At 36.9% G+C, this 11,965-nt stretch overlaps 1 protein-coding gene across 1 annotated transcript; it reads left to right on the top strand.

Moving 5' to 3' along the window:
- On the top strand, window positions 1-756 carry LOC143586777 (uncharacterized). The gene has a single exon (XM_077068256.1). The coding sequence runs from the start codon at window positions 1-3 to the stop codon at window positions 754-756; it is 756 nt and encodes a 251-aa protein (XP_076924371.1).
- Window positions 757-11,965: the final 11,209 nt, after the last annotated feature.

Genomic DNA, 11,965 nt, shown 5'->3' with positions numbered 1-11,965 from the left:
ATGGTCATTTTGGTTGAGACGGTCCTTAGGGCATACGGTTTATGGGATGCGGTGGATCCCGTAACCGGAGCAACTGTGGAAGAGAGAAAGAATTACACCACGAAAGCAATTATCTTTCAAACCTTACCGGAAGATATCCTCCAACAAGTTGCCAAACATAAGGATGCAAAAGATGTTTGGGAAGCAATTCGGGTTCGGTATTTAGGAGCCGACCGAGTTCAAAAAGCAAGGCTGCAATCTCTAAGGACAGAATTGGAGATGTTGAAGATGAAGGAGAACGAGACTATCAATGATTTCTCGAGCAATATTAGTGCTATAATAGCTAAGTTCAAAAGCCTCGGTTCAAATCTTGAAGAAGAAGTAATCGTAAGAAAGTTTCTTACCTCGATGCCAAAGAAGTTCCTACCAATTGTAGCCCCTATTGAGCAATATTCTGATATTGAAACCATGAGTTTTGAAGAAGTTGTTGGAAGACTAAGAGCGTATGAAGAACGCATTCAAAGTCATGAAGAAAAGGAAGAAAATCAAGGACAGTTGTTGCTTTCGGGTTCAAATGAGCAAGGTAGAGGTGAAAGAGGCCGTGGAAGGGGTCGTGGTAGAGGACGTGGAAGAGGCGGCTCGGGTCGCGGTGACAAGAGTAAGTTTCGTTGTTTTGAGTGTGGAGAATTTGGGCATTTCGGGTATGAATGCACCAAATGGGAAGACAAGGATAATGAAGCAAACTTGATCGAAGAGGAAGAACCAACACTTCTTTGAATATGCAGGCCAAGACGTCAAGATTAAGGGCTGAATGTTGGGTTAATCTTGACGGGTCAAACCGGGTCGGATACGGGTCAGCAAGAAATTCAAGTTTAAAGGGTCAAGTGTTTAGGAAGTTATTTATTTAGTCACATGTTTGTTATGTTAAAAGTAGTAGGTTACAGTAGTGGGTCATGTTTTCAGTTTTTAGTCGTGGGCTATTCAACATGTTTATGCTACGTGTGTGTATGAATGGGCCTATATATTCCAGCAGCTAGGGTTAGGAAAGAGTCGTATGTTCTTTGTTTACTGTTTTCTCAGTTTTCAGTTAATCAAAAGAGTCGAACGCTGTGTTCTATTGCTGTGTTAATTGCTGCAACAAAGGGCCTGTGCCAACAACATGGTCACTTGACATTAAGGATATCTGGATATGGTTAGTCACTGATTTTGCTCAACTTAGAAGTGTGCTCCTTCTACTGATGATTCAGTGCCATATCTTTTGCCAGCTTGTGTTATGTTTGTTCATTTATATTATTTTATTTTTGATTAATCATAATTTTTGAGAAACCGAGTCAGTGTGCCATAAATATGTTCACCGAGTCATTGTGCGAGCAGCATAGTCGTTGGGTGCTTGCTCTCAGGTCGTTGTGCGAGAAATTAAACAAGTCGATGAACACGTTTCCTATGTGGGCAGGAGGGGCCTTGGGTTGTGTTTTCTTGTATACATATTATCATTTTATTAGCCAAAAACATAGTTTACGTAGCATTAATCACTTAATGATTTAGATAAAACAAATATATCGCAATAGGCCGGACGGATATCATTATCAAAATTAGTTGTTTTAACTTACAATTTGTAGGATATATGTTATTCGGTTAAATCTTCTTCTTGGCCAGTCAAATGTTCGTTAATTATATAAAAGTATTATGTTTGAATTAACTGGTTAGAAAACCAGTTAATTCAGTTTTGGACTGGTTAGACGTGTTAATTCAGTTAATTCAGTTTTGGACAGGTTAGTATTATGTTCATATTTTTTATTGTGGTTCATCAAATGTAGCAGCTTTATATTCAGTTTTGGACAGGTTAGACGTGTATATGAAATTCAACAACAGCAACAAGTCGTGCGGGGGGGGGGGGGGTATTTTCTTAATTTATTCGACATGTCATAATGTATTATATCACTAGTGACGAGGTATATATTTGAAAAGGGTGCTGCTAAATATACCATTTTTAGGGTTTACCCTTATACCATTTTTACTAAATATACACCCCACCTTAACTTATTAGATAAATTAGTATTACCCTTTAACATTAATTAAATACAACTACCCTACAACATATTTTTCACTTAATAATCTTCACCACATATATCAAATTAAAAAAACTATCAAGTAAAAAAAAACTATTAGTTTATTTTTTTAATATTAATATTGTAAATATTTATAATATATATTTTTTTTAATTTTAATAGTATATATATTTATAATATCTTTATTTTACCTCTTTATCTTTTACAAAATAAACCCGAAACTCAAAAACTTAAAACCTTAAACCCTAAACTCTAAATCCTAAACCCTAAACCCGAAACCCTAAACCCTAAACCCTAAACCCTAAACTTTAAAACCTAAACCCTAAACAGGAAACCCGAAAATCTAAACCCTAAACCCGAACCCTAAACCCTAAACCTGAAACCGAAACCCTAAACCCGAAACCAAAACCCTAAACCCTAAACTCTAAACCGGAAACCTGAAAACCTAAACTCTAAACCCGAACCCTAAACCCAAAACCGGAAACCCGAAAACCTAAACTCTAAACGCGAACCCTAAACCCTAAACCCGAAACCTAAACCCTAAACCCGAAAACCTAAACTCTAAACCCGAACCCTAAACCCAAAACTCGAAATCATAAAAAAAAACGCAACTTGTAAAAAAAATATATGAAATTCTTGTTTTTGTGCTAATTTAGTAATTATATAACTTCAAGAGGTAATATTAAAGTTGGTTTTTCCAAGGAGAGGTATGACAAGCAACCAGGGGGTACATTTAGCCTGACCAATTTGAAAATCGTAAAATACGTGTTTTGTATTGGCACCTGTGCGTGCATCAAAATCTGGAAAATTTTATTTTAATCCGCACATGCTTGCCACCGGCCATGGGCCATGTGCTCAAGAGTGCATCCTACTAATTGCCAAGTAATATAAAAACGGTTAATCCCGTATGGCCAGTGTATGTACTTTAAATGTTAATAATAGGCTAGCTAGGAAGGCTAAAAGCTACAAGCAAAGTCCCCGTAACTGCCTGCAAATGAAGAGCGTTCCGTTTCACTCGGGCAACTCCAAGAGAGGCCGATGAAAGAGCCCACCTCGGATACGGAAGGAAGGTATGGAGATGGCGCTGCTAGAACCAAGGTGCGTAGCCCCAAACCAAAAGCCTTATTCTTCAACAGGAGCTGGTCTAGTACTTCGGGGCAGTAACTCAAAGTGGTACCGGGTCAGTCCCTAACTATCTGCTTCCACTAAATACGCGGTAACGCTCACTCATGTGCTGAACACAGGGTCAGTCAAGTTATTAATTGGCGAAACCATGACAACGTGTGAAAATGGAAACTTCCATGATACATGGGTACCATGTTAATTTATGTGCGTTACATCCCAAAAATGTCTAGAGATAAAGTTTGCCGAATTTACACATCACTTGTTATAAATTTAGCTTTTACCATCATATTGTTAGTTAAATAAATAGACGTGCATCTTACATTTCACAATAAACATATCTCAATATTTTTGTTCTAAGGCTAATGTAACATTTGTCATTTTTCGGTTTAACTTGAATTTGTATTTGTATCAAAAACCCGACCCGTTTTGATCTTTCGGATTCGTTGTTATTAATAAAATGTTGGATTTTATTTTCATTTATGTTTCACAAATGTCGGGTCAAGAAAACATCATTTTCGCTACGTTAAAACACCTCTTTATGATGAAAAACGACTTACTACAAAAAAATTGGCCTAAGGCAACCTTTATTTCACATAAAAAGTTGCATTAGGTGAAGTTGCATTAGATCTAGTGCAACATTTTTGTTAGATAACACAACTTTTTCTTTCAAATGCAACACTTGTAAAGGGTTGCATTTGAAAGAAACAGTTGCATTATCTAATAAAAAGGTTGCATTAGGCCTAACGTAGTTTTTTTTGTAAAATAAAGGTTGCCTAAGTGTCAAACACCTCTTGTTAGTTTGACCATTTTTAACCAACGAAATGCAAGTTACCACTTATGTGTAAACCATACTTTTTCCACTATAAAAACAAGCCTCATGCATCCATTTTAGTTGCTCTTTCATCTCCAAATTCTCTCAATCTAAGATCCAAGTATTCTTTCTTCAAATTCTTAATAGTTTGACTTCTCAAGGTCAAGCTAATACAAATCTTTATTTCTAACTAATTCTTTTTACTTAAAACTTGAGGTTGCATCATATATATAATATACACCCCTTGTTTCCTTCGACTTTCACTTCTCTAATCACGGTCGGTTGAAGTGTTATGCTACAAGGAAAGGCTACATGGATGACTATTATAGTCATTGATATATACTTAACTTATGCTTTAGTTTATGCTTTAATATTGTTTATGCCCATCAATATTGTTTAGTCCTTACATACTTTTAGTTTCTAAATCATTAATAATAGTTCAATGGTATTGGGTATGTGGCCACCATTTTGGGTTTCATCTTAATTTCAGGATGAAATTTCATAAAGTACTGTAACATTTGTCATTTTTCGGTTTATCTTGCATTTGTATTTGTATCAAACACCTGACCCGTTTTGATCTTTCGGATTCGTCTTTATTAATAAAAAGTTGGATTTTATTTTCATTTATGTTTCTCAAATGTCGGGTCAAGAAAACATCATTTTCGGTATGTTAAAACACCTCTTTATGATGAAAAACGACTTAAAACAAACTTAAAGGACTAATTGTGTCAAAAACCTCTTGTTAGTTTGACCATTTTTAACCAATAAAATGCAAGTTACCTCTTATGTGTAAACCATACTTTTTTCACTATAAAAACTATAAAAACAAGCCTCATGCATCCATTTTAGTTGCTCTTTCTTCTCCAAATTCTTTCAATCTAAGATCCAAGTATTATTTCTTCAAATTCTTAATAGTTTGACTTCTCAAGGTCAAACTAATACTAATCTTTATTTTTAACTAATTCTTGTTACTTAAAGCTTGAGGTTGCAACATATATATAATATACACCCCTTGTTTCCTTCAGCTTTCACTCCCCTGATCACGGTCGGTTGAAGTGTTGTGCTACAAGGTAAGGCTACATGGAGGACTATTATAGTTCTTGATATATACTTAACTTATGCTTTAGTTTATGCTTTAATATTGTTGATGCTCATCAATATTGTTTAGTCCTTACTTACTCTTAGTTTCAAAATTATTTTTAATAGTTCAATGGTATTGGGTATGTGGCCACCATTTTCGGTTTCATCCCGAGTGAAGAGCCGAAACTAATACCGAACATTTGTTTAAATACTTTATTGTTAACATGTTGTATGATAGATTTAAGTATTATTATTTTTAAGTTTATTTTAATGAGTTATATGGTATTGGATATGTAGCAACAATTTTCGGTTTTATTCCGAGTCAAGAGACGAACCAAAACCGAACTCTTGTTTAAATACTTTATATTTAAAATGATTTATTACAAGTATGAATTATGTATTATAATTTCTAAGTTCATTTTAATAAGTTCTATGGTATTGGGTATGTGACAACCATCCTTGGTCTTATTCGAGTCTAGGACCGAACCAAGACCAAACTAAACCAAGTTCACCGAATCTCATATTTTCTCTAAAACTATTTTATAAACTAATTTTAAATTGTTTTCTCAAAACACTTAGTATGTTAGATCTAACTTGATCTTATAAAAACTTTGGACCGACAAAACCAAACACTCGCTTAACGGACGTCGAGGTTCTTCTTAATAGAACTACATACATGGTTAAGTTTCTTTTGATTTCATTGAGTTATCTTATAACATTTTGGAACCTCGACTTCGAGCTTGACCAATTATCAAGACTCGAACCGACAAATCCGAACACTCGTAAAGTCTTGTTTTGGTATCTATTTAACTTTGCAATATTGCAATTATACCCAAATATTTACTTAACAATGGTTAAGTAAAAACTAATAAATAGGATACCTAGACCCAACTTCGAGTAAACTTACTTTTCAAAAATCATTACTATAATTTCTTATGTGTTTACAATTTAGCCTTCAAACTTAAATTATTTATGTTACATGTCAAGTTATTTTACTTTAAAGTTTCCAAAACCATCTACTAACTCAAGACCCTTTTTAATCTACGTCTTGCCCATTCAACCTACCAATCCCCTGTTTTATTGCAAACTATCCTTCGAGTTACTTATTTCATGTGAGTACATTTCATCCCCCGTTTTCACTTTTATACTTTGGGGGGTAACATGCATACTTATTCAAAACAAGAACGATTTATAATACTCTATCTTCAAACCACAAACTTTAGGGTGTATGATACTTAGAATACTTGCTCTACTGTGTGTTATATGTTTCATATGCTTTACGTGCACGAGTGTTTATTTTATGTTGTTGTGGAACGCAATAAGTATGATCATACGCACCCCTAACTACTTAGCCTTGTGCAAGTAGCATAGGGCATCATTATCCGAGTATGTCGGTTGTTACCGATTAGAATTGATCCTCATTTACATATGTTTTATATACCACAATCGGTGCTTTTATTTATAGTCTCATATACGTTTGTGGATTTCGCTCATATTATATATACTCAAAACTATGAAATCGCTCACCAAAATACGTGTTGAAAAATTCTATTTTATGCATTGTTACAGGTTTGATTATTACTTGACTTAGAGTTTGAAGACGCCATTCTATTTGATACCGCTAGGTTATTAGGAGAATGAACAATTTTTTTTATTTGGTGCTTAATTGTATGAACGATATGTGCTACTTTTGTGATTGAATGAAATCAATGAGTTGATTAAATATTGTCACTTTAATAGTGTCTTGTGTTCATGGGAAATCCGTTGCACTCCAGCATGTTCCGCCGCCTTTGGTCGGGGTGTGACAGCTAACTAAATTAAAGTTTAATTATATATGCTATCACATGTCTTAACCCAATAGACAAAACCTAATAGACAACAATTGTCTTCAAATACCTTTAATCTTTCCTTGCTACTAGAAATCATAAGCTTACATGAGATACACGCTTGAAGACGTATGTCAGCTTTTGCTATAAGTTTAGTTACATGCAAAGCTATAAGTTTAGTTTCTTGCAGCCAATTTTATCAAAACGTCATAAAACATATCTTGATCATGTACGGGTTCTTTTGCAATTCATGTATCCAATGACACACATATACATGTAGGTCTAACTTTAAAATATTCACCATATCTGTAGGTCCCTTGGATGGATCTAACAACACGAATACTAGTCTACTTGGATCAACCTCTCCACTAGCTAGCGGAAATCACTAGTGAGCACCGAGATCTTAGATCTTGTTTGGTTATATTATTACCGTGAGGGTAGAGAGAAGGGAGAGAAGAAAGAGTTTGAAAGTAAGGATAAGATAAGAATAAAGGCAAAAGGTTATTTGTGTATGAGTTACACACACTATATATAGTGTGTGCTCATACATTATCTATTCATTATTCACGTCCCATTAGGCTCCAAAATACATGGCCTTGGGCCCAAACATATAAATAAACACAAACCGACTAGCTAAAATTCATAAACGTTTAAAGATAAACATATACAAAAGACTAATCACAAAATGGGCCTAACAATCTCCCTGTAGTCTTTAGTAGTTGTTCCGTTAGCTTGTGTCTTCAATCGGTTTCGGATTCGTCGTTGAAGATATCGTCTTTGTTTAGAAGTGGTTGATTCTCAACAAGTAGACGTATGAAATTGTTAAATTTCCCGACGATAGCGTCCGTGTTGTCACGACGGGAATCTTCAACTGTACACAACGGTGACTAAAGAAGCTTCTTCAAGTCAGCATTGCCGAACCCAGTTAGTTCATGCTCATCAAAGAACTGAAGGTCATGTGTTCTTTTAGAATGAATGATGACCTCTTCGTGCACGTTTTCGAACTCCTAAGCGATGAAGATGAAGTCATAGAGGAAGTCGTCGTCAAAGGGCATACCATGAAATATAGGATCTCCATGATCATCTGGCATTCTGAATCTCCATCCCTTAGAAAGCTTCTTAGTGTGCGGATTGACTTCCTTTGACTTGAACGCTCTACTCGGATTCAAATTAAATTTTGGGTAGTCGTTTATCACTTGTGACAAAGAACCTCTTGAACCAACCCTCCAAAGTGTGTTCATCTTCGCCATGACCCATCGTCTTCCTGAAATAATTCATGTCAAGGAAATACAAGGTATGAATATCTTTGTAGTAAGATATATCAGGTCATCATTTGCTCGTTTGACAGCCCAACTTTTGCTGACGTGTGCCACTTTGCGTAAAGGATTGGATCGGAGTCATGATACGACTTCGACCTCCATCTCATGCTCGCCATCCTGCTCACACTATAGTACTTGATGCATTTTGTTGACTTTCTTCGAGCAGGTCTAGCGGCTGGAGCAACAACAAGTTCTTGGACAGCAGTTTCGACAATCTCGCTTACCGGAGTATTCGGGTTAGGATAGTAGTTTATTCCGTCATCGCTGTCGTATTTATTCACGTCTTCTTGAACTAGTGAGCTGGTACCTGCAGCAGAAAAAACGTTAAAAATAGAGGCAATTTCAGCATCGACTGCAGCGTCAGTCTCACGTGTTTTCACAGCCTCGCTTGGCAGCCCTTATTCTTCTGCCTTATTCCTTTAGTGTCATCCCCATTTCTACTATCATCATCATTTCCAGCATCACTACCACGAGTCTCATCATAATTGTCATACTCGTGGTTATCATCCTCATCATCCTCATCATTCTCATCATCGTCTTCATCATCTGTCTCATCATTGTCATCACCATTTCCATCACCTCCACCACCTCCTTGAACTACAGGTTGTTGTTTTATAAAGGGAACCATTGAATTGGTAGAAGGTGCACTGACTTGTTCACCTGAAGTTGGTACAACAAGTGGGGAACTTGTGGAATTGACCTGCCTAGTTTTGGTGGGGGTAGTAACCACAGGTTCAGTGCCTACTACGGTTTCAACAACAGTTGCAGGCTCATCAACACTCGCTTTCACACCCGAACCACCTTCACAAGCCTCTTTCCTACTTTCACCAGTGTATAGGAAATCTTGTAGTATTCCATGAGCTCTGACCCTCTCGGCATCAGCGACTAGATTTTCAAGAGCTAATCTTCATTTATTGCTTTGCTCAGGCCTTGCCTCATGTACACGCAGAAAACCACAGAAAGTCTCCATGAGATGAGTCCTCAGATTGTTCACATCATCGTCTGTCAAGCACATCACCTCCATAACTGCAAGGTAGCGGTTGACCAAGGACTCATTCACATGACCTTGAGTGTCGCGTTGATCCTCCATCTCACCTTCAAGATGCTCAATCATATCATGCAGCCTCACACTCTCACCCATCAATCAGTCCATATCCCTGGCAGGATTGGACCCACTTTCCAACAACCCAACTCTTGAGCCCAGACGCTCAAAATCCAACCATACTTGATCAAGTGTGGAGTCTAATTTCCCTCCTAAAGTCGCTTGAAAAGTTAGAGGAGGAAGGAAGATCAGACTCTAACTTGGAGACCCTTGACTCAAGCCTTTCTAACCCATCATGTTGGTCAGCATTTCTCAACGAGTTCTGATTAATCAACTCTTATTGACTGTTGGTTCTTTGCTGCAACATCTCGATCCATTCTTTTTGACTTATAATAAAAGCATGATCTAGGTCTTTTAGTTCTTGTAGTATTGCCACTCGATCAGATAGAGCATCGCGTTTTCTAGTTACTTCTTCGTTGATTGCTTGTTGATCCTTGATGAACTTGATCAACAAGAGCTTACGCTTGGCTCATTTTTCATTTGCTTCCTCCAGTGCTCTAATCCTATCTAGGATAGGATCCCGATACACTGGCCACTTCTTCGACTTGCCACTTGAAATGGGAGTGGCAGCTATGATTGGGCTCTTTTGGGTTGAGGGAGATGTTGTTGATATGGTTGAGTGTGGTGTGGTTGGTATAGTCATGGTTAAGGATAGGGTTGGAAAGGATGTGGTGATGGCTAGTGGTAAGCTTGTAGGCTCGGTTGTGGTTCCTAAGGTTAAAGTGGTGTTTTGGGATTAAATTGATGATGTGAATGTAGAGGTTCAAACTGATGTTCCTCTTATTGATGAAGAGAATTGGTAAGTGGGTGAAGTAACAGGTATTGTGGTCCTAGGTGGTGATAAGGTTTGGGCTATTGTGTAACATCCTACTTTTGATTTTAATAAATAAATGAATTTTCGTCTATTCAATAAAGTGTCGTGTGTCGGTTTCTATAAGATGATGGGCTTGAACTTTAAAAATAGAATAAAAGATGGAATGGGCCTTAGGTCCATGGGCTTAAGGGAGTATAAATACCCCTTAAACCCTACACCTTTCCATTTTTATCTCTACACCATAGCCTACACCATCAAAAACACACACAAACACCATCCTCTAACCCGTGCCAAGATTCGAAGGTGGAAACCCGAACTCGTTGGTGCTAGATCGTCATGAAGAACCAAAACAACGTCAAGGCTTAACCATGTTCGTAGTTCGACTCCTTTAAGGTACGCATATAATTAGGAATCGTTTATTTAGGTCCGGATTCATGTAGATATTCTTAGATCTCTAAACATATGGTAAAAATGAACCAAACATGATGATTCTTTCTGAAAACCATTAACAATTGATAGGTTAGTTGCTAACCTAAAGAACCCGTAACATATATGCCTAAATTGCACCCCATAAACATGAATATTTGGACGAACAAAGGGTTAGGGTTTGTAGGCGCTGTAATTCCGAATCCATTGATACCTAATCGTGTTATTTGGTTAAGAAACGAAGGTTTAATTGCAGATCTAAGATATGTTGACTATATGGCGTTCTTGACAATTTTGACTTTGACCTCTGATTCAAATCTGGATAAGATTGGTGTAATTTGTTAGGAGAAGGTAATGAATTAATTAACCCAATTCGTTATGGCAAGATAACGAATTAGTTCACCAATTCGTTATGTCCAAATAACGGATCAGTTTCCCCAGTTCGTTTTAACCAGATAACGAATCAAGTGATTCGTTACCCACCCAATTCGTTAGGATAACGAATTAGGATAGCGAACTAGGATAACGAACCAAATCATGTAAGATAACGAGTCAAATAACGAATCAGGTGCTTTGTTACTCACCAATTCGCTAAGTTAAGGAAACGAATCAGGACATGTTCTGATAACAAATTAGGCCTCGAATCATGCTATGTTCATATAACGAATTAGGCTTAATTTCGTTATAGAAAACAAGTGGACGAATTAGGCTTAACCCCAGCCAGGGGCTCTGCCGCCCCCAGAACCCCGCTGCCAGGGGTGCTGCCCCCGGACCCCCGTTTGTTGTGGGTTATATAAAGATAGAGATACTATATGAGTAGTAATAGTTAATTGATACATGTAATTATTATACAGTTTGCCGTGCACAACTCAAGAAAGGAATAACTATTAACGGTGAACGTAACCGCATTCAGGTGAGTTTCTAGTCCCATTTCCTTGTTATGTTTTCGGGGCTGTGTGCATACTCGATGTGATAGTTAATACACTTACCTTAAATGGTAAGTGTATGCCATGTATGATTTATATGATTTATTATGTATATCTTGAATGTGAACGAAAGCTTGTCGGTACATGAATGATATTCGGATATTGTACGCATTGACAAGGGAGGTATGTATAAAGTAAATTAATGTGTATGATAGATATGTGTGCAACATATGAATATGTATGAATGAGTAAAGAATGTGTATGTATGTTACGATTATGTAAAGACAGAATGTACGAAGAGAAAGAAGTAAGGGATCAGACCCTAATAATATTTGAGATAGAGAAGAAAGGGATCAGACCCTAACGCCTTGTTCTTGAGTTTTTAACTAAGGAAAGAAAAGGAAAGGAGAGGGAAGAATAAGAAAGGGAAGGGAAGAGAAGGAAATTTTTTTTAATTAGGTGTGTTCTTGAGTTAGAAGGAAATTAGA

Source organism: Bidens hawaiensis, unplaced genomic scaffold (genome assembly GCF_021521415.1).
Source record: "Bidens hawaiensis isolate Kalapana, Puna unplaced genomic scaffold, B.hawaiensis_p1.1 tig00034975_1, whole genome shotgun sequence".
In the NCBI taxonomy this organism is placed as follows: domain Eukaryota; kingdom Viridiplantae; phylum Streptophyta; class Magnoliopsida; order Asterales; family Asteraceae; genus Bidens; species Bidens hawaiensis.
Note: the sequence above shows the minus strand (reverse complement) of the source record. Positions and strands in the feature narration are given on the sequence as shown.